The following is a 24,204-nucleotide window of genomic DNA, read 5'->3' as shown; positions in this document are numbered from 1 at the left end:
CAGACGGAAGACCTAAGAGAATCTAAGCGCTATTTCAAGCAGCTGGAAAGCAGATGAAAAACCAGCCGAGACAACAGCGCCAGAGGCAGCTACAAATCTGAACTCAGAAGGTCAAACAAATCAAAGAAGCCCTGACAGCGACCCTCGTGATCAGACTTGAATCCTGCACCCTCACCGGCAAGAAATTCATCATCATCAAAGAATTAACTAACCCCACAGCTGCCGCCAACAAAGTCATCCCCTCACAGATGCTCTGCAATGACCTTTCAGAACTTTTCCGCAACAAAATTCTCAAGATCTACTCAAAACTTACATATCAACACACCATAGAGAACATCATCACATAGCCCTTCACCACCATCAGGATCACCCACCTCCTAATGGACTGGAGTCCCCTTACCACTGAGGACACCACCAGAATCATGCAGACGATCCACTCTTGGTCCCCCTAAGGCCCATGCCCTCACCAGATGTACAACTTGAGAAAGCAGCCCGATCAGCGCCCACCTGACCACCATTATCAACTCCTCCATCCTCAGTGGACACTTCCTGAATAGCTGGAAACGGGTAGTGGTCACAGCTCTGCTGAAGGAACCCTTGCCAAACCCAAAAGGCCTGAGCAATGACAGGCCTATCTTGCACCTACCCTTCTCAGTCAAAGTCCTGAGAAAGAGATCAACAAGCAGCTCTCTGCCCATCTTCACCAGCACCAACTCCTGGACTCCTTCCATTCAGGATTCTACAGGAACCACATCACGGAAACCGCCATCCTGGCAGCATCAGACATTCTATCAATCATGGACAGAGGAGAAACCACTGCACTTATCCTGCTTGACTTCTCTGCGGACTTCGACACTGTCACCCACTGCACCCTTATTGACAGACTTCAGGAATCCAAGGACTCGCCCTCCGTTGGAACACCTCCTTCCTCTCCAACAGAACACGAGCCAGACTATCCACTTTCACCTCCGAACACAAGAAGCTCATCTGCAGAAGTCCCCCAGGACTCCTGTCTCTAACCTTGTTCATCGTTTACATGCCACCTCTTGCCTGCGTCATAAGAACCCATGTCTTCAACATTGTCTCCTTTGCTGATGACACTCAGTTCATCCTCTCCCTCACTGACACAAACATCACCACCACCAAGAACAACTTCATTGCCTGCATGTCCAACGTGGCAACCAGGTGCAGGAGAACTGCCTCGAACTCAACACTGACAAAAATTTAACTTTGGAATTAAGAACTCCCTCTGGTGGCCACCTGACCTGGGCCACACTCCAACCCTCAAAGACCATACCAGAAACCTCGCATCATCCTTGATGACAAGCTCTCGATGAAAAAACAGGTCAGTGCTGTGATTGCAACCGGTTGCCACATCATGATCTCCATGCACGCGAGATGCACGATCACCCAGGCCCTTGTCACCAGGAGACTTGATTATGGCAATGCGCTCTACGTCTGCATTTCCAAACAACACACACAAAGACTCAAAACCATTCAGAACACCGCTACCAGGCTCATCCTAGATGTCCCTAGAAGTGGACATATCACTCCCTACCTCACTGAACTGCACGGGCTACCCATCCAGAAATGCTGCAAATTCAAGCTTCTTATCTGTACCTGCAAAGCCCTCCACAGTGCAGGTCCAGCCTACCTTAATAACTGACTCCAACTCTGCCAACCCTCCACATAGCTATGTTCCACCTCTTTCTCCTTCGCAAAAATTCCCTGCAACCGCAGAAGCAAAACAGTAGGATGCACTTTTTCCTTCATCGCCACCTTAAGCTGCAGAAAACTTCACATCAGGACCACACTCCACTCCTCAGCTTTGACAAGAAGCTGAAGATCTGGCTGTTCAAGTAGGAGAACCGCCGGACCTACACTTCTGCTCCAGCACCTGAATAACCTCACGGGTGATAAGCTGTGCCATACAAATCTACATCACCATCACACTACCGTTGATACCTATGGCACAAAGAAATGGCCTTAATGCTCTGATTACAGAATAAGAGATCCGATGTGTCATATGGGATTCTCCAACATGTGACACATCAGGCCTGGATGACCTAATGGTAGAGTTTTACATAGCTTATGAAGACCAACTGGTCCCGAAACTGGCCGAATTGTATACTTTTGCACTTGCTACTGGACTCTTGCCACAATCCAAGTGTGAGACGAACCTGGTCTCCCTACCTAAGCCAGGGTGAGACCCCCTTGAAGTCGCCTCCTATAGGCCATTAGCTGTGAGAGACTACACAATTCTGAGTGAAATAATAGCGGAATTTTTTGGGGAATTCATGCCTGTATTATTTCATCCCGGGCAAAGTACTTCATACCTGGCAGATCCACATCCCTTAGTATTCGCAGACTGCTCATGCTCCTCAAAGAGGCGCCATAACATTGGCCCCACCCAGCTTGTTAAGTACTAGACCTAGAGAAAGCTTTTGATATGGAATTAGATGTTCACAGTCCACCAAAAGAGGGGCATAGACAGCAGGATGTTGCGACTGATCAAGCTGCTATACATGGAGCTGACAGCTAGGGTCCGTATTGGGCAGCTGATTTCCGACCTTTTTCCTGTGAATTGTGTCACACCTCAGGGATGCCACCCTTGTTCGTACTCTTCGCGCAGAAGATGGGGCAGATGGCTCAGCACCTCCGTCCGTCTGGAAGAACATGGGGTGTACCTCTCAATGGCGCGATGCAAGGTGCTTCTGTCTATGCAGATGATGTCTTAATATATGCTCAAGACATCCGCGAGGAAGTACATGGCATAGTAAATATAGTGTGTGCCTTCAGAGCAGTCTCAGGCCTGAGAGTCAATTGGGACAAAACCTGTTTATTCTAGATGCATCCTACCTACCCGATGCATAAAATAACAGTTGATGCTCACCCATTCACGTGGGAAACTCACACCTTGCAATACCTGGGCAACAGTGACTGCCATGCTGCCCAAGAATTGCGGGATGCTAATCTAATTAGGCCAACCTCCTCTATCCAACACCATATCACCTTTTGGCACTCCCTCCCCACTACAGTGCTGGGCTGCGTAGCCCTCTCAAAAATGGAGATGCTGCTGTATCACTTTGCCAACTTGCCCATTCCCATACCTCACAGCACATTCTGTTTATAGAACACCATGTTCGGTGACCTGAAATGGAATAAAGATTGGCGCAGAGTTGTTCCGGCCAAGCTACAACTCCCCACCGATGGAGGAGATCTGGGAGCCCCCTAAATTTGAGCACTACTTCCTGGACGCACAACTCCAGTGGCCAGTTTGTTGGCTTTCCAGCCGAAATTTAGTTGAGTTATGCATGGGGGATGGGAAGAGTGCATTGAATACCGCTTGCCGGCTGTTCCTACCAAAATCGGTTCTACCTACAGCTTCGATTAATTTGCTTTGTATTGCTCATGGTAGTTACCAACGGGCACTGTGACTCTCATCTGGGTTGGCACCATATGCACCCGAGATCCCCCTGACAGCTATAATGTTCTTCAGAATTGCAGCAGGCAGAGAGGAGTGGAGACTTGGGAGTCTTCGAGTGGAAGCACATTTTGTGACCTGTTTCAGGAGAATGTCCTGATCCTATTCAAACTACTCTCTGAGCATAATGGCCTCTCAGGGGACAGTTCCTGGTACATAGGTGCCTGGTTGTCGAGTTGGGAGCGCCTTTATGGGATTGTGGTTTTTGAGCCCACAACCTATCCACTAACTCAAATTATATTCACAATAGGTTCTAGACGGAGATCGTCTCCTGGATAGACAAAGCCATACCAAATAAGACAGCAGATCCACTGGTCCCACTCCAACAGAAGTGGGCCTAGACATTAGTCATCCACTGACCCCGAAGGAATGGGACAGGCCACTTGTAAGGAAATGCCTTCCTTGGCATGGTTACCCCCTGACTTTTTGCCTTTTGTTGATGCCAGTTATGATTGAAAGTGTGCTGGGACCCTGCTAACCAGGTCCCAGCACCAGTGTTCTTTCCCTAAACTGTACCTTTGTTCCCACAATTGGCACAGCGCTGGCACACAGATAAGTCCCTTGTAAATGGTACCACTGGTACCAAGTGCCCAGTTGCCAGGGAAGGTCTCTAAGGGCTGCAGCATGTCTTAGGCCACCCTGGGGACCCCTCACTCAGCACATGCACACTGCCTCACAGCTTGTGTGTGCTGGTGGGGAGAAAATGACTAAGTTGACAGGGCACTCCCCTCAGAGTGCCATGCCCACTTCTCATTGCCTGTGGCATAGGTAAGTCCCTCCTTTAGCAGGCTTTACAGCCCTAAGGCAGGGCGTGCTATACCACAGGTGAGGGCATATGTGCATGAGCACTGTGCCCCTACAGTGTCTAAGCAAAACCTTAGACATTGTAAGTGCAGAGTAGCAATAAAGAGTATATGGTCTGGGAGTCTGTCATACACGAATTCCACAGTTCCATAATGGCTACACTGAAATCTGGGAAGTTTGGTATCAAACGTCTCAGCAAAATAAATGCACACTGATGCTAGTGTGGGATTTATTGTAAAATGCACCAAGAGGGCATCTTAGAGGTGCCCCCTGAATACCAGTCCGACTCCTAGTGCTAGACTGGCCAGTTTCTGCCAGCCTGCCACAACTAGACAAGTTTCTGGCCTTTGTCACTCTGTGGCCAGGAACAAAGCCTGTACTGGGTGGAGGTGCTTCTCACCTCCCCCTGCAGGAACTGTAACACCAGGCAGTGAGCCTCAAAGGCTCATGCCTTTTATTACAGCACCCCAGGGCATCCCAGCTAGTGGAGATGCCCGCCCTCTGGCCTCTGCCCCCACTTTTGGCAGCAAGGCTCGAGGAGATAATGAGGAAAACAAGGAGGAGCCACCCACCAGTCAGGACAGCCCCTAAGGTGCCCTGAGCTGAGGTGACTCCTGCCTTCAGCAAACATCCATCTTGAGATTGGAGGATTCCCCCAATAGGAATAGGGATGTGCCCCCCTCCCCTCAGGGAGGAGGCACAAAGAGGGTGTAACCACCCTCCAGGACAGTAACCATTGGCTACTGCCCCCTAAACCTAAACATCCCTCTAAATTTAGTACTTAGGGGCGACACTGAACCCAGGAAATCGGATTCCTGCAACCTGAAGAAAGAAGGAGGACTGCTGACCTGAAAGCCCCGCAGAGATGACTTGGCCCCAGCCCTACCGGCCTGTCTCCAGACTCAAAGAACCTGCACAGCGACGCATCCGACAGGGACCAGCGACCTCTGAGGACTCAGAGGATTGCCCTGAACCCAAAGGAGCAAGAAACCCCTGAGAACAGTGGCACTGTTCAAAATCTGCAACAACTTTGCAACAAAGAAACAACTTTCCAAGAACTCACTCTTTCTGCCGGAAGCATGAGACTTCACACACTCCACCCGACGCCCCGACTCAAGCTCCAGAGAACTAACACCACAGAGAGGACTCCCAGGCGACTACGACATCGTGAGTAACCTGAGTCGACCTCCCTGCACCCTCACAGCGACGCCTGCAGAGAGAATCCAGAGGCTCCCCCTGAACACAACTGCCTGGTAACAAGGAACCCGACGTCTGGTCCAAGCACTGCACCCGCAGCCCCCAGGACTGAGAGGAACCACCCACCAGTGCAGGAGTGACCAGCAGGCGACCCTCTTCCTAGCCCAGTCGGTGGCTGGCCTGAGAAGCCCCTCCTGTGCCCTGCCTGCCTCGCCTAAGTGACCCCCGGGTCCCTCCATTGCTTTCAATTTCAAACCTGATGCCTACTTTGCACACTGCACCCGGCTGCCCCTGTGCCGCTGAGGGTGTGTTTTGTGGGCCTGTTTGTGTCCCCCCCCCCCTCCAGTGCTCTACAAATCCCCCCTAGTCTGCTCCCCGAGGACGCAGGTACTTACCTGCTGGCAGACTGAAACCGGAGCACCCCTGTACTCCATAGGTACCTATGTGTTTTGGGCCCACCTTTGACCTCTGCACCTGACCGGCCCTGTGTTGCTGGTGCTGTGGCTTTGGGGTTGCCTTGAACCCCCAACTGTGGGCTGCCTGTGCCCAGGGGACTGACTGTAAGTGCTTTACTTACCTGAGAAACTTAACCAAACTTACCTCCCCCAGTAACTGTTGATTTTTGCTCTGTGTCCACTTTTAAAATAGCTTATTTCCATTTTAACTAAAACTGTGTGTACTACTGCTCTGAATCAAAGTTCTATACTTACCTGTGTGAAGTACCTTGCATTTTATGTACTTATCTTGAATCTTGTGGTTCTAAAATAAATTAAGAAAATATATTTTTCTATAAAAACTATTGACCTGGAGTTAAATCTTTGAGTGTGTGTTCCTCATTTATTGTCTGTGTGTGTAAAACAAATGCTTAACACTACCCTCAGATAACCCTACTGCTTGACCACACTACCACAAAATAGAGCATTAGTATTATCTATTTTTGCCGCTATCAACCTCTAAGGGGAACCCTTGGACTCTGTGCACACTATCTCTCACTTTGAGATAGTATATACAGAGCCAACTTCCAACACTACTCATATACCCCCATGAGGGGTCTCCTAACGCGTATTTCCAGTAAATACAGCAAAATATCCTACAAAGAGCCTACCTGACAGTGGCCAGACTCTACCCCACGACATCACCATATTGGCCTTGATGCCTTTCTTCTCAGGCTGACGTGCTTCATATGTTCTGGGTCTGCTTAATTGCTCATGAGTTCTGGGATGAATTCTGCATGATTCTTATCTGGGTCACAGGTCTTCAAGAACTGAATCGCATTAAATGGCTCATTGGTTCTCATCTCGACAGCTGGCGGACACGGCCACTGACCTACCAGCATGGTCGGGTTATAAATTGCTTCATTTATTTCACCCTTGTACTAAGTACCCCACACCAGTGCCAATGTTGCTAAACTTAGCACACTGCTCCTACCGTAGGTGCTATTACCTCACCAGGGACACTACACCCTATGCACCGGCCATACCGCTATTAGGGACACCACGTGGCACATGTATCACATCACCTGCAGAGCTAGCCTCCTGGCACAAAGTGAAAATATACACCCTAGGAGATCTTTCCAACAAAAACAATTGGTCTGCACCCAGGTACATTTCTCTTGTATAGCTTCCTTAAGCATGTTTTACAATGTGCATGGGGTGACCTTACGAGGGAACCCCAAATACATTACACGCTACAGTATCTACATGTATTTGGGAAAGGGAGACCTTTAATACACTGGATAGCAGACTCTCTGACTACCCACATCTGGCCCACTTGCGACCCTTTGTGGGCGATGGGAGGTGGACGGGGGGGGGACCTTTTACTGATAAGGAACGGGCGACTGTGCTGGAAACTCCCATGTATGTTCCCCGCAACATGCGATTCCACCTCATACAATTTTATGGTACGCAGAGGGCCTATCTCCCACCTGAGAAGATTAACAAATATTTTAACTGCACAGATTCCACTTGTCCTCGCTGTCTGGTTTTGGGGGCGGACTTCCTGCATATGTTGTGGTCGTGTCCCACTCTGAATCACTACTGGTTTGTGATCCTAGCGCGCTTAATGCATTGTGTGGACTGGCCCCTACTGCATAGTGCACTGCTCTTCGGCGCAAAGATGTGCTGGGTTTACACAAATACCCCCTTGCGTCACAATGGGAGCTAATGTTAACAGACCTCTGCACCCTACTGATGCCTGTGCTGCTCAGCTCCGATTCCCCTGCTGAAGGTGTTGGATGTCTTGTAACGTAAGGTATACCACTTAGCATGCCACATTCCTGTATATGTGAATAGACCACATAGGCACTCCCTCCAGACTGCAGGTTAACGGGCCAGTTGAAAACCACACAAAATGCGTGAGTGGGAAAAACCTGCTGAGCACCTATGAATTGTATTACAGTCATACTAATTCTGCAATGTAAGTACATGGATATGTTTTGCCTACGATTCTTCCATAACATCGGACAAATGGGTCTTGTAGATTATACAGAAGGGCTATTCCCTTCCCGTCTTTCCCTCCTTCTATCCCTCCGGTAAAAGAACGGCTGATGGAGGACCATTTGATCTTACTCTGAGAGGAAGTTACGGCTTTCTTGGCCAAAGGAGCCATCGAAAGGGTCCTGATGTCAGAAGTAGGCAGTAGTTGTTATTCCTGCTACTTTCTGATCCCAAAAAAGAACAAGAGTCTTTGGCCTATCTTGGATTTAAGGGACGTCAATCTCTTCCTCAAAAAGGAGAAATTCAAGATGCTCACTCTTGCACAGGTCTTGTCTGCCCTAGACCAAGGAGCCTGGATGGTAGCGTTGGACTTGCAGGGCGCGTATTTTCATATCCCCATCCTGCCCGCCCACAGGCGTTGCTTGTTTTTCAAGGTGGGCCACGAGCACTTTGAGTTTACCTTGCTCCCCTTTGATCTCACTGGGTGTTCACCAAGGTGATGGCGGTGGTGGCAGCTCATCTGCCCAGGTTAGGGATTTCAGGCTTTCCTACCTCGACGACTGACTGTTAAAGGCTCCTATGCCTCAGGCTCTTGTCACCCACCTTCAGACTGCGGTGGACCTCCTGCATTCGCTGCGGTTCACTATAAACATGCTGAAGTCACACCTGACTCCCTCTCAGAAGCTCCCTTTTATCGGAGCTGTTCTGGATACAGTGCAGTTTTGGGCTTATCCTCCTGAGCAGCGAGTCCATGATATTGAGGTTATGATACCGATGTCTCGGTCCTGGATTTCTGTGAGACAGACTCTGAGGCTGTCAGGACTCATGACTTCATGCAAACTGTTAGTAAAACATACCAGATGGCATATGAGGGCACTGCAATGGGATCTGAAGTTCCAGTGGGCATAACATCAGGGAAATCTTATCTCAGAGGGAACTGCAAAAGACCTGCAGTGGTGGTTAGTGAACTGCGATTGGGTCAGAGGCAGACTCCTCTCCCTTCCCCAGCCAGATCTCACATGACAGATGTGTCACTTCTGGGATGGGGCAGACATCTGAGAGAGGCAGAGATCAGGGGCCTCTGGTCTCCAGCGGAGTCCGTGCTCCATATCAACTTACTGGAGTTTCGGGGGATCTGGCTAACATTAAAAAAGCATTTCTTCCTGTTGTGAAAGGGAAGATAGTGCAGGTGTTCACGGACAAAACCACCGCAAGGTGGTACTGCAACAAGCAGGGCGTTGTGAGATCATGGTCCCTTTGTCAAGAGGCTCTGCGTCTCAGGACATGGCTGGAACAGCAGGGCATAACTCTGGTGGTTCAACACCTGGCAGGTTCTTTGAACGCCAGGGCATACAAACTAAGCTGTTGATGCATAGTGGATCACAAATGGTATCTCCATCCGGAGGTAGCACAAGGACTCTTTTCAGCAGTGGGGAGAGCCTTGGTTAGATCTGTGTACCTCTGCAGAGAACACGCAATGTCAGCAGTATTGCGCGTTCGAGTATCCCAGGCGGCAATCGCTCAGCGACGCTTTTCGTCGCAAGTGAAATATAGGTCTCCAAACGCATTTCCGCCTATCCCACTTTTGCCCAGAGTTCTCAAGTAGATCAAGAACGACCAGGCCCAAATCATCTTAGTGGCTCCGGATTTGGCACGGAGAGTCTGGTATCCCAAGCTACTCAAAATGAGCATCAATCCTCCGATTAGGCTGCCCCTTTGAGAGGCTCCTCTGTCGCAGCAGCAGGAGAGGGTTCTCCACCTGAACCTGTAATCTCTGCGCCTTCATGCGTGGAGATTCAGCAGCTGCAGTTGATGGCTTTTGACCTTTCCCCCGAAGTCTGTAAGATTATTTTAGCAGCCAGATGTCCCTCCACTAGGACGGTATACGCCTGCCGTTGGAAACGCTTTGTACATTATTGTACAAAAAGGTCATTTGACCCTCTTTCTGCTTCTCTTTCTGACATTCTTCTTTTTATTCTGACTCTAGCCCGGCAGAGTTCTACCTTAGGGACTGTAAAGTGCTCTCTTTCTGCCTTATAGGCATTTTTTTCGGCTGCCTGCCAGCCTTCCTTGTTTAAATCTCCCATTGTTCATAGATTCCTCAAAGGGCTTGTATGTATGTTTCCCCCACGCCCTTTATTATGCCTCAATGGGACTTAAATCTTATCCTCACATTGCTCATGTGTGCTCCTTTTGAGCTGTTACACAACAGTCCTCTCCGGCTGCTTACCCTCAAACCAGCCTTCTTAGTGGCAATAACATCTGCCAGGAGGGTAAGTTAAATGCAAGCCCTGTCATCAAAGCCTTCGTATCTCACTATTCATCCAGATAAAGTGGTTCTCAGAACTTGTGCCTCTTTCCTCCCAATGGTGGTGACCCGATTCCATCAGACCATCACCCTCTCCAACTTCTTTGCTCCACCGCATCCCTCTAAAGAAGAGGAGTGACTCCATCACCTGGACCCAAAAAGAGCATTGTCATTCTACCTTGACCGCACAAAAGAGTTCTGGGTGGATGACCAACTATTTGTGGGGTACCTTAGGGTAAAGAAGGGTCGGGCAGTGCAGAAGCGAACCATTTCGTGCTGGGTCATTCTTGGCATCAAGATATGCTACGCATTGACCAGGAAGCAGCCTCCTGAGGGCTTGTGGGCTCATTCTGCCAGGGGCAAAGCTACTACCACTGCGCTAGCTCGAGGCGTACCATCCCTGGTGATCTGTCAGGCGGCAACATGGGCATCTTTGCATACATTTGCGAAACATTACTGCCTGGACAGTCAGGTACGAAGGGACGGGTACTTTGCCCGTTCCGTCCTGCAGGACTTTCTAGTGTAAGGAGTGGTATCCATAGCCCACTGCCAGGAGATTATGGCTTGGGTGTCTGTTCAAAGGTAAGGAATCCGCAGCTAGAGGTCTCATCAGATTAACAAGTTACTTATCTTCGGTAACGCATTATCTGGTAGAGTCTCTAGCTGCAGATTCCTTACACCCACCCATACCTCCCTGCTCTGTGGATATGACTATTAGGGTTAAGGTTTATCCCTTTTCAGGGCCCTAGTTTTGCACAGACATGTTGGTTCCATCCTTGACTTTTTGCATGGAAGTTCTGTGTATAAAAGAACTGACGTACGCGCGCCTAGGTGGCGTCTATATAGATGACCGTGACATCACAGACCGCTCCAACGATGCTGACGAAGCCATGCGGAGCTGGACAATGCCCGCGGAACCGAACGAAGCCACTAGACGGCGCGCACAGGGTATTGCTCAGCAAAAAGATTCCAGATTCGAAGCTGACACCAGGGAATTCATAAGTAAGGAATCTGCAGCTAGATAGAGTCTCTACCAGATAATGCATTACCGAAGAAGGTAAGTAACTTGTTCTTTGAGTAGCACAGTAATTTTTAGGTATTACCACTATACTGCATTGACCTTTTGCTAAAGATTTAAATATGTTAAAATGAAAAGTTTTTTTTAATTTATTTTTTGGTACTGCGGTGCTCTGATTTAAAAAAAAAAAAATATATATAGAAACATAAAGATTTTGCTTACCTATTACTCGTTCAATAAAGTGGTACTATGTCGGTGAATATTATCAAACCTAATACCTACATCTAAGGGCAAAATGCAGAACGCAAAACACAGGCAAAGTGTAATTAACAACAAGCTGGCTGCTTTTAACTTTTGCAGAGGTAGTCATTAGCCAATCACGTTATGACTTGTCATCGCTATGTATGGTGCTACTTCCATGAAATACTGCAAATGTTTGTGAAAATAAAATGACAACAGATATCTCTAAGTTAAAATACCTTATAAGTTAACAACTAATTACTCTACTTACATGTAGTACCCAAAAGGATAATCTGTGCACCATAATGTCTAATTCTGCCCAAATTAATGTAAATCCATTCACCCATTTTCTTACCACGAGAGATACAAAAGGGTATGGAAAATGCATTGGTGGAAAAGCATGTTTTGCAACCCATCTTTTATCTTTGCACCCCTTTGACCAATCACTGCAAAACCTTGCATCATTCACCACTATAGAAGAAAGAATTGATCTGCAAAGTTATGTGGAGATTCATCAAAAAGGCACAAATGTATTAATGATGAAAAGTCAGAGGAATTCCTATCTTTAGTAACCCTAACTATGACTAGTGGTTACTGTCTCTCAGAAATATGTGTGTGTAGGGGTGGGTGGGTGTGTGGGTTAGAAGTAATACATCCTTACCTACAAAGTAAAGGGGCCCCAAATGTAAAGACCAAGGATGCAAAGGTACGCCCAATGTGCTTTCTGCAATGTAATGACTCCTTATGTAAAAGTCAGTGAAGTAAGGATTACCATTCAGCTGAAAATATAATGCTCACTCCTGTGGGCAGCTCCATGTCTCACCTGAGTAGGCTCTGCAGTCCTATAATATAGCTAATCACATAATGATTGATCAGGTTTACACAGTCGATGCTCAAATAAGCATCCTTTCTCTGCCATTTCACTGTGACCAAACACCATATACAATGTCTTGATGTAAAATGCTCAATCCTAAGGGATACTCCCTGCTACACTTGGGTGGGCTCTCTAAAGCGTATACCGTGGCTGGTTGCATAATATGTTTCTCCTGTGCCATCCCTGGGTGAACTTCAAGCATACACTATAGTTGGTGTCAGAGTGCATCCACATCGTACAAAGGTAGCACCCTTCACATCTGGGTGTTTACTGTGCCCATATTCGGATTTTCTTTAAACTGTATGGTACATAATCCAAAACTGGTCGGTATTCACTTGCATGCACAACTGCATTTTTTTCTCACCCTTCCCTGGCCCTGCATACGCACAGTTACATGCTTGCTTTAACCTGATTTCAGAGATCTCTGCCATATAAATGTGATGTTGTACACTCCCCCCACCGGCCACACTGCACTCATGGACTTTCTGTCATTCATGCATTATCATCTAATGAATGCCTTTCCTCTCTTTTTGCACAGTGGCAAAACACAGTAGGAGCACAACTGTGGGCCTCTCTATTGATGTTACAGCTACTCTTACAGAGCACTTGACAAGCACATACCTTTCCACCCACAGCACTCTTATAGTGTAGCCCACCACAAAAGTGCTTTGTCAGGGGTACAGCACCCTTTTTAAATGGATCTACAATGCAATACATCGATGTGTGACAGAAGCAAGCATTTTAAATTAATGAATTGTATTGGTCCTTACAAGGCCTTGGTTAAACACCATTAAAGAGACCAACAGTCATAGCCCTAATTAAGTGGGTGAAAGGAAGTTACTTTTCACAGATTCTCAGAATGCTTAACAGTATCCATATGATTGAAACATTTGAGTAGGATTCTGCTCGTTTTCCTTTTTTGTACTGCTAACAATGGCATCATGCTACTACTTACTAGCTGCATTGTCTTTATTGTCATACAATCATTTCTTGACCAGTTTATGTATTTTTGATACTCTGCTTTGTATTGTGTTTAAAATAAAATATTTTATTTGCAAATTTACTTTAGTTTTACAAACCATTTTTGATCTAATGATTCCAGAAAATATTTAATCACTCTGTCTGTCTTCTTGATTTGTAAATAATGATGAACAGGCAGGAAATGGTAGCTAAGCTAATGGGAATAGTTTACACTTTGTCGCAGGGGAAGCTAGATCTCTGCTTAATTTTGATACACTTCATGTGTATTTATGTATACAATTATATTAATATATTTTATGGATTTGTGTCATGTGTATGATTGGAATTGTTTAATGTTTTACTTTTGAAAATACAAGTAATTTTGTTAATCATTGTTTTATTCTAATGGATAAAAGTAATTGTTCCTTAATTCTTTTTTTATTTAAAATATTTGATTTTTCAAACAGTGGCTTTAGTGAAGAGGTCATTTATTACACATCCGGCAGTGCTCCATCAGTGCCAGCTAGCCCAACACTTATTAAAGCTGGAGTTACTTGGTTATGTGTACAGTGGACTAAACCCTCAGGAACACCATCCGATGAAGGGATTTCGTATACCTTAGAGATGGAAGATGAAACCTCAGTAAGTGTTTCTTAGGTAAACTGATCTAAGGAAGGAGTATGATCAGTTACATTATGATATCAGTGGAGATTGCCTAGCCAAAATTGGAAGGTTCTATTACATGTTGTATTCTTCACTGAATCCTCCTTGTAGTGTTGTGTGTATCCAGTCATGCTAATTTTCTCCACTACCTACACTCACAGAAACTGTGTATCTACTGTCCTTGAGGACCTTGAGTGTTTCTTCATGAATTAATTTATCTTCCAGACATACTGTACATAACTTTCTTAGCCTTATTCTATTCTTATTTGTGCATTGCTTTCAATTTTTTTTATTTGTCCCTTCTCCATTTCATCCAGCACGACAATTGTTGTTCCTCAGCTTTTTTCCTGTTGATCCTCCAGAAATGTGTACAGATATACCTAAAGTTGATAAGCTCAGTTGACAATTAAATAAGTTCACTCCTACAAATGTTAAGAAAACTATTGATACACCAAAGACTGAATCGTCTTTAGATCACAAATTCTTTCAATTTTGAATCTAAAATGGAAATATGTTCAGGCACATTAGTCTATATATTCCCTTTGAGAATGGGGCCTTATTATGTTTGTTAGTTTTGTACCTAGCGTGTCCTTATATAAGCTCCTTGTGACGTTTTGCTGATTTTTTTATTCTTGCTGACAGAACTGGTAAGACATCTCTAATTAACAGCATCTGTGTGTCCCTCTCTCATTATACCTTACTGGATGCCTGCAGGGTCCCCTCCCTGAAGAAACTCGATCTCATCCCTGATGACCACTCAAATTACTGCCCAGCACCTGATCTGCCCTTCCTTGGGAAGGTAATTGAGAAGATTGTTTCCAACAAATTCTACTATAAGATTAAGGCCATCAGTGTGAGGTCAGATCCAAACTCATGGAGAAAGCTGCATCCAAGTGGCCAGTGAACCCCTATAGTTATTTGACAGTGGTAACCACTGCCATCATAGCCCACTCAACTTTTCATCCTCAACATCATCTGCAGCTTAACCCTATTTGACGAATTCTCGTACAAAAGTCTTTGCTTCAGCAGCATTATCCTGTGAGGTCTCAAGTGATACCTGGAAAATAGTCACATGGGTCATATATGTTGCTCCAGATCAGAGCTCCCCCGTTTCTTCTGTAGCATTCCCCCATCCTCTTGCCAGTGATCTTTAACCTGTACATAGAGCCCTGCATTTACATAGGAATTTCAGAAACCACTGGTACAAAGATGATACACGTTATTTCTCAGAGTCTCAATTGAGAAGGCAGTGTTTTATGTTTGTTTTAAAGCATTTATGAAGCTCAGACAGAAAACAGAAGTTTATTCCTTTTTTGTGCTGGGGCAATGGGCAAAACTTTGTCTCCGAGCATGAGCGAAGAATCTAAGGAGCCACAAAAAAGAGATGCATATGAGATAAACAGCTTTATGCGCCAGGCATTATGATTTGAATATAATACACACCTTTACTTTTAGAGGTAGCCAATGCAGGTAAGCTAAAGTGTGAGAAATATAGTCTGTAGCTCTTAGGCCTAGCACAAATCCTGCTACATAATTCAGAACTTGTTGGAGCATACAAATCAGGCAGTCGGGTACTTCAAGATGATGGCATTTCAGTAATGTAGCCAGGCTGATTTAAACACATTGAGGTTTGGCACATTGTGTGAGCACGAGAACAGATGAAAGATTATTTTTTCAGTCTAAAACTGCAAAAAGCAGAACTTATCAGATAATTGAACCTGCTCGCGAGCCGAGTCTATTTTAACTCCTAATTTTCTCATACAGGAAACTAGGAAAGGTATCAGGCCTAATGCAGACCAGAGCAGGAGATTCCAAAATGGCATGGCCCATAAGGGGCCAATGTTCTCTATTTTACTGCCATTTAACTTTAGGTAACTGTAGGAAGTTGGCTCTGTAAATATTATCTCAAAGTGAGAGATAGTGTGCACAGAGTGCAAAGGTTCCCCTTAGAGGTTGATAGTGGCACAATTAGTTAATACTAATGCTCTATTTTGTGGTAGTGTGGTCGAGCAGTAGGCTTATCAGAGGGTAGTGTTAAGCATTTGGTGTACACACACAGGCAATAAATGAGGAACACACACTCAAAGACTTAACTCCAGGCCAATTTTATATAGAAAAATATATTTTCTTAATTTATTTTAGAACCACAAGATTCAAGATTTGAGTTAAGTACATAACATGCAAGGTACTTCACACAGGTAGGTATAGAACTTTGATTTAAAACAGTAGTACACACAGTTTTGGTAAAAAAAAAATGGCAATAAGCTATTTTAAAAGTGGACACAGAGCAAAAATCAACAGTTTCTGGGGGAGGTAAGTTTGGTTAGGTTTCTCAGGTAAGTAAAGCACTTACTCAGTCAGTCTCCTGGGCATAGGCAGCCCACCGTTTGGGGTTCAAGGCAACCCCAAAGCCACAGCACTAGCAACACAGGGCCGGTCCGGTGTAGAGGTCAAAGGAGGCCCCAAAACACTTAGACGCCTTTGAAGAACAGGGGTGCTCCGGTCCTAGTCTGCTTACAGGTAAGTACCTGCATCCTCTGGGAGCAGACCAGGGGTTTTTGTAGAGCACTGGGGGACACAAATACAAGCCCACAAAACACTCCATCAGCCGCACGGGTGGCGGCTGGGTGCAGTAGGCAAAGTAGGCGTCAGGTTTGCTATAGAAAGCAATGGAGGGACCCGGGGATCACTTAGGCGACGTAGGCAGGGCACAGCGGGGCTTCTTGGGCCAGCCACCGACTGGGCTAGGATGAGGGCCACCTGCTGGTCACTCCTGCACTGGTAGGTGGTTCCTCTCGGTCCTCGGGGCTGCAGGTGCATTGCTTGGTCCAGGCGTTGGATTCCTTTGTTACCAAGCAGTCACGGTCAGGGGAGCCTCTGGATCCTCTCTGCAGGAGTTGCTGAGGGGGTGCAGGGGGTTCGACTCAGGGTGTCCACGTCTTTGGAGTCACCTGGAAGTCCTTTCTATGGTGTTGGTTGTCCTGAACTTGAGCCGGGGGTGTCGAGTGCAGAGTGTGAAGACTCACGCTTCTGGAGGGAAGTGAGAGTCTCAGTTGTTGCAGTTTCTGAACAGTGCCGCTGTTCTCAGGAGTTTCTTTGTCCTTTAGGTGCAGGGCAGTCCTCTGAGTCCTCAGAGGTCGCTGTCCCGCTGGATGCGTCGCTGTGCAGGTTTTTTTAGTCTGAAGGCAGGCCGGTAGGGCTGGGGCCAAGTCAGTTGGTGTCTCCGTCGTCTCTGCGGGGCTTTCAGGTCAGCAGTCCTTCTTCTTTCTTCAGGTTGCAGGAATCTGATTTCCTGGGTTCAGGGTTGCCCCTAAATACTGAATTTAGGGGTGTGTTTAGGTCTGGGGAGCAGTAGCCAATGGCTACTGTGCTTGTGGGTGGCTACGCACTCTTTGTGCCTCCTCCCTGAGGGGAGGGGGACACTTCCTTATTCCTATTGGGGGAATCCTCCAAAACCAAGATGGAGGATTTCTTAATGCAGGGGTCACCTCAGCTCAGGACACCTTAGGGGCTGTCCTGACTGGTGGGTGACTCCTCCTTGTTTTTCTCATTATCTCCTCTGGCATTGCTGCCAAAAGTGGGGGCTGTGTCCAGGGGGCGGGAATCTCCACTAGCTGGAGTGCCCTGGGGCATTGTAACACGTAGCCTGAGCCTTAGAGGCTCATTGCTAGGTGTTACAGTTCCTGCAAGGGGGAGGTATTAAGCACCTCCACCCAGTGCAGGCTTTGTTTCTGGCCTCAGAGGGCACAAAGGCTCTCACCCCAGGGGGTCAGAAACTCGTCTCAATAGCAGGCTGGCACAGACCAGTCAGTCCTGCACTGAATGATTGGGTAAAATACAGAGGGCATATTCTAAGATGCCCTCTGTGTGCATTTTTTTAATAAATCCAGCACTGGATTCTGTGATTATTCTGAGAAGTTTGATACCAAACTTCCCAGTATTCAGTGTAGCCATTATGGAGCTGTGGGGTTCATTTTGACAAACTCCCAGACCATATACTTAATATGGCCACACTGCACTTACAATGTCTAAGGATGGATCTATGTCCTCACCTGTGGTATAGTGCACCCTGCCATAGGGCTGTAAGGCCTGATAGAGGGGTGACTTAAAATGCCACAGGCAATATTGTGTGTGAATGGCATTCTGTGCGGGGTGCCATGTCAACTTTTCCTTTTTTCCCCACTAACACACACAATCTGCAATGGCAGTGTGCATGTGTTAGGTGAGGGGTCCCTTAGGGTGGTACAGCACATGCTGCAGCCCTTAGGGACCATTCCTGGTCACAAGGCCGTTGGTACCACTGGTACATTTTAGTAGGGACTTATCTGTGTGCCAGGGATGTGCCAATTGTGGAACAGTAGTACATTTTTAAGTGAAAGAACACTGGTGCTGGGGCCTGGTTAGCAGGGTCCCAGCACACTTCTCAGTCAAGTTAGCATCAATATCAGGCAAAAGGTGGTAGGTAACTGCCACAGCAGGCCATTTTCCTAAAGTAACACCTGCACATTCACTATTTTACTTGTGAAAGATAAGACGAACATTCTGTAGTGGAAACTGTTAGGTCATTAGAGACCTTTAAGATGTTCTAGTGTGGGTTTAGTCAGCATACAAAAAGATATCAATCTCTTGTGGTTGGATTCACTCAGCTAGTGGGGAGACTATTGATCCTTTTGGAACCCCACATCTAATAGTGTGAATTGGAGATGAAAGGGCATCCATTCTGATTTGGAAACACATGCTAAAAAGCTGCATGCCCACTCCCAAGCATAACCTTCTGATACAGAGTTCTTCAGTCGATCAAGCCTAATTAGATGGCTCACAGTATCAAAGAGTGCTGAAAGGTCTACTAAAATCAAATCAGCCAGAAGGTTTCATCCACACATCTGTGTAAGTCTTCTAGCAGGGAAACCACCACCACTTCTGTGCTACCCCAAAGATGAAAACCCAACTGAAGAAGGTGCAGTAAATTCATCAATTGCCTGAATACCTGTCTCACCATGATCAGTATCTGGATGTTCAAAACATACCTCAAATTAAACCCCACCAATACAGAATTTGTACTCGTCACTAATGACTGCAAAAACAAACATTGGAAGACTGGTTCTTCCAATCTGAATCTTGATTGCTTCACTCCTTAATTCATCAACAATGCCAGTCCATTTTCTTCTGCATTGAGATGGCTCCCTATTCACACATAACCAAGCCTGCTTGCCATCACTTGGCCATGCTCAGCAGAGTGAAGTTCACCCTATTAGAAGCAGACCTTACAACTATCATCAAGTCACTATTCTACAGAGACAGTGATTTCTGAGCCAACATCCTTGTAATGCATTTGACACATCTGAAGACCATACTCTAAGCAGCAGCATACCCCATGAAAAGTCCACATCAGACCAACTCTTAGAGAACTCCTCTGTCTTCCACTCCCATGTCGAATTACAATTAACCTGCTGCACTCTCAATAAGACATTCAACTCTTGCACCCAACTGTTAATGGCAACCAAGATTAAAATCTCTGGTGGACAGTGCATCGCTGGCAACAGCAGCTGTGGAAAGCAGGTAATGGAAAAATCACAGAAGTGATGCTAGGCTTTATCCCACTGCGTTCTTTGAGAAGGCAGGTGAACCAGGCTCCTCTCTTCTCCACTTCTGACTGGACTTGAAAACCCATCTCCTTAAACAATACATTACTGGATGATCACCACTGTATAATTCCTGCAACATTGCAGCCCTGCTTCCTCCCAGCCACTGTCCCACCCACAGTACTCCGCTTTACATTGTGATTGTCATTGTAAGCCATGCTGCAGCACCCTTATTCCTTGCTGCTGTATTCTTTGTTTTTGCTGCAGTGCCCCCACTCTCTGTCTTCTACCCTACCCTACCCACTGTAAGAAGGGCAGTGCTTTTTCTTTATAGGTTGTTTTGCATTATATATGCCACATACAAATGATGGCACTTCAAGACCTTGTTCAGATCACAAGAGCCAATTAGCATTGGCACATCAGGAGGTCCATGGGCATTTCAGTTCTGCGCAAGTGTATATCGAATTTTAAAAATAAAGAAAATCTCTTAAGATTTGGAGACATACACAGAAAAATGGTCTCTCATTGTGTGTGAATTTTGATGCCATAGTGATCAGTACAAAGCTATCACAGTTTATTAAAATGGGGATTTTGTATGCACTTCTGCATTTTAGTAGACCCATATAATTTTTACTCCTTCGAACAATCTTTATAAAACCTTTAGGAATCAAACAAAAGAATAGTTGGATTGCTTACAATTATTCTGAGCTTTTAGGTCAGGCATAGAGATAGAGTTCCTCTAACAGTAATAGATGAAGTAAGATGGTACAGGTGCCTGAATACACGTTTCCTGCTCTTTGCTAAATAAAGTGTGACCCACATTTCACTTTGGTAAGGACAGGACAGAGCTGTCAGGGCTCTCTACACTGGTGTTACCGATTGCTAAATAGCAACATCACTTTATTGTGAGCTAGAAAATAATGATGTAAATAGGTAAGGACAAACTACATTTGTTATCAGGATGAATCCAACACTTCAATACGCCACAGGATAGATCACCTATATGAAGCGTGTTCTCTGGCACCTATATCATCTTACTGCATCTGTTGTTGTTGGAGGAATAAGAAATCCAGTTGGTAGTCACGTGCCTTGAAAAAGTCCCACAGGGGCGAAACACGTGTGGGACAATGACTATGTACTTGGTTGGATGTGTGTAAACACAACAAAGACAACAAAAATATATCACATTACATTGGACTGATGGATTGACTCTTCTGGTTATTTGCCCTCAACAGTGTTACTTAAAGAAATTGTTGGAGTGCTCTGGTATATTGTTTTGAGGGGCATATACTGTGGAGCACCCGTGTTTGAACAAGTATTTCTTCTATAGACGTTTTGACTAGTTGAGTAGTTGTTGTCACAGCTACCTATCTATCTTTAACACTTACTTGTAAGCCCATAGTATATGGTAAGTTACAGGATCACCCCAGGGATTGGAGCACTGATTGTGCCACTCTGAGTAGGACTAAGGTAAAATCTATCTCCCTGTCCGCCATCGCTGACTGGAGGAATAATTTTGAACTGCTAGCCAACTTTGCCATTTAAAGCAATATCAAAGTGAAGCCTCCCAATGCAATATGTGTAAGTCACCCCCCATGGCAGGCCTATTGAGCCCTGAGGCGCGTTGCAATATATTTATAGGCAGAACTTCTATTTTACATGTCCTTGCAGTAAAAATGCAAAACTGCCACTAAAATTGATACTCCAAGGTATTAAACAACTTGGTACATTAGCCACCGACTTGATTTTCAAGTCAAAATTAATGTAACATGGGGCAGTGTGCCAGTTTACAAAGTGGCCACTTTGTTTCCTTTAAACCTCCTGTGCCTGAACAGTTGCACAAGGAGCCTGTCCCCTAGACAGCTTTTTGCTCTCTTGTGAAGATGTGCTAACAACTCCCAGGAAAGGAGAAAATACAACCTGCACTTAAGAAAGGTATTACCTTCATTCTGCAGGAAACCAGGCTGATTTTGGCCTAAAATGCAAGCTACAAAGGAGAAGCCACCTCTGAAGGGAAAATAGGTAACCCTTGGGAGTGGGGCTGCTCCATTGTCTGGGTAGACAGGCCCACACTAGGAATAGGGAACAGGAGCTAATTGTCAAACCGGTTCCTCAGGGGTGAGTAGCCCCTTGATAACTAGACCTCTGGCTTGAGCTCGGAAACTTTGGACACCGAGGGAGGGTTTCTGCCATGTTGAAAGTGGGCAGAATGGTGCATCTTGGGATAGCCAGGTGCTACACTTCACAGGAAGTGGTCATCAGGAAGGAGGGGACCTGGTAGCCTATTGGCTACTTACCACATCCTACCCTGAGGGCATTTTCCTAAGCATAAATGGAGCACCCCTGTCACTGAGAATCCAGATCTCGATTGGACTGGAAGAAGAACAGAAGAAAGACTGCCCTGGTGCACCTTGGAACCAGTAAAAAGAGGCTGCACTGGCATAGACTGCTCTTGCTGAACCTTGTTGCTAGCAAAGGAGAAAGGACTGTGCCTGCTGTGTTCTGCTCATAGAAAAGTCGTCTCCAGACCTCAGCTGAAGCAAGAGACTCCAGGGGTCAGTTGGCTGGCGACCTGTTCGCAGCACAGTGCTCCTACAGCTTTAAAGTCCTGCTGGGGCAGAATCTTCAGACCACATCCAAGCACCACTGTGCAGCACCAGAGACCAGAACCTGATGCTCACAGTTGCACTGGAGTCCACTAGACCCAGGAGAGTTGTCAGAGTTGAGCTTGTTCACCCAGAAGACAAGCTGCCACCCAAGGAAGGATTTGGCTGTGACTGTGATACTGTGCAACTGGTAGTTCAACGGTGACTGGACGCCTACCACAACCAAAAGGACTTCAAGGAATGTTGACCCTGTAACCAGGACCACCGCACCCCCTTCATAGATTGTCGAGTAGCCACAACAAGACCACCTGTTGACCGTATTGCATCTACCGCATCTTTGAACATCTTCAGCATCCTATATCCCTTGCATCAGGACCACTTCCGTAGGAAACCATACCAAAGGATACAAGTGCTTGGCACTGACTGAAGACTGCATTACCTACTAAAGTAACTGTTTCTAAAGACCTTGCTGGCCCCCCGACTGGCTCCCTGTTGGAGCTGGTCACGCCAAGTAACTCAAACCGGCGCACTACAACTTGGCAAACGTTTTTGCTCAAAACGTTTTTAAGAGTCATATTAGATTAATTCTCCAGTGCTTGGTCACAGTTGAGTAAAAAGTGCATATTTACTGTACCTTGTAAAAGCTAGATTTTTCAGAACACTCAGGCAAATCGTTTTCATTGTGGAGTCTAAAAATGCATAAAAAGCGGTCTATTTTTATAAATTGATGTTGCAGTTCATGAGGGTTTTATTGGTTTCTCCTTGGATTGTTTTGGTGCTGCTTAAGTGCTATTCACTTGTTCCTTTGTGTAAGCTTTGCTGCTTATAGCAGCAACTACCCAGGGTTGGAGGGTTTAACAAACAAAACCTACTGGTCCTGAAGGGGTTGGTAAATGTATTACACTGTGCATTCGCACAACCATACCAATATACCCCATTTCCTTACAACACCAGCAAACTGCGTTGGCTTGTGCAATCCCTGTGGAATTGTTGCATCATTAAAACAAAACCTACAGAGTACCACAATATTGGTCTTTGATCATGTGATACCATTCCCTATGAAACTCACGGTACATGTTTTGTCACCTTGTCCACAACTTAATTTTGTTGAATTAAGTTATTAAAGCTAAGTCATAGCAAGCATGCTGCATGCTGTTTTTCAAGCTATGATAAGCATAGCTTTTGAAGTCTAAAGGTACGCCAGGAGTGTCCATCTAAGGCAGCCTTTTCTTTCTCTTGTATTGTTGTAGGAAAAATTTAAAAAAGTCTTCATTACCCTCTGCATAGCACACAGCACTGCGAAGACAAATGTGGGTTTCTTGGTTTCTGTTAAGATATTAGTAGGCTTTAAGCTGGTGGGAATTGAAAGGATCAGTAGCACTGCAGTAAAGAAAGTTTTACCAAGGGGCTAGCAGACAACCCATTGCTTACCACTGGTTGACTTTATGGTCATTGTTATTTGTTAGGATTCTATTGGATGACTTTCCTTGCTTATGCATTTCCATCTTGTGTTTGTCCCTACAGTGGAGCATACCTCATTACCATCCCTTTGGCTCACTGTCTTTTATTCTTCCTTTGTGTTTCCTTTCTATGCTTCCTCTGCTCACTTTTTGGGAACAGCTTTTTTATTTTAGTTTAAGCACTACATGATGGTGCATGCATTTTCCAGCTTGTCTCCCTTGTGTGCTTTTCTCCCACTTCATGTTGCTGTCTCTCTCACCCATAGGTTTCTCCCCTGTTGCTTTTTCTTATGTGGTTTCTCCCTCAGATCACCATGTTGCTTCACCCCCCAGCCCCTTGTGTTGCTTCACCCCAGCTCACTAATTTTCTTCATCCCCCAGCACGCTGTTTCGCCTCACCCTTTCAGTCCTCCGTGTTACTTCACCACCCAGTTCTCCATGTTACGTCATCACAGTCTGCCATGTAGCTTCACCCCACACCCGCCTTGCTTCACCTCCTGCCTGCCATGTTGCTTCACCCCATCACATCCCCAACCCTCTCCCACTCATCTCTGTATATTTTATTTTGGTCTT

General features: G+C 45.9%; 1 protein-coding gene across 2 annotated transcripts in view; it reads left to right on the top strand.

Moving 5' to 3' along the window:
* The window catches only part of FNDC3A (fibronectin type III domain containing 3A), a 1,418,915-nt gene that overhangs the window by 833,088 nt on the left and 561,623 nt on the right, over window positions 1-24,204 (top strand). For both annotated transcript variants that reach the window (XM_069205374.1, XM_069205375.1), the window contains one exon: window positions 13,788-13,962. In XM_069205374.1, coding sequence (XP_069061475.1) covers window positions 13,788-13,962 — 175 coding nt within the window. The remainder of the gene's footprint in view (window positions 1-13,787; window positions 13,963-24,204) is intronic.

Source organism: Pleurodeles waltl, chromosome 8, assembly GCF_031143425.1.
Source record: "Pleurodeles waltl isolate 20211129_DDA chromosome 8, aPleWal1.hap1.20221129, whole genome shotgun sequence".
NCBI lineage: Eukaryota > Metazoa > Chordata > Amphibia > Caudata > Salamandridae > Pleurodeles > Pleurodeles waltl.
The sequence above is the reverse complement of the archived record's forward strand: the minus strand, read 5'-3'. Positions and strand labels throughout refer to the sequence as shown.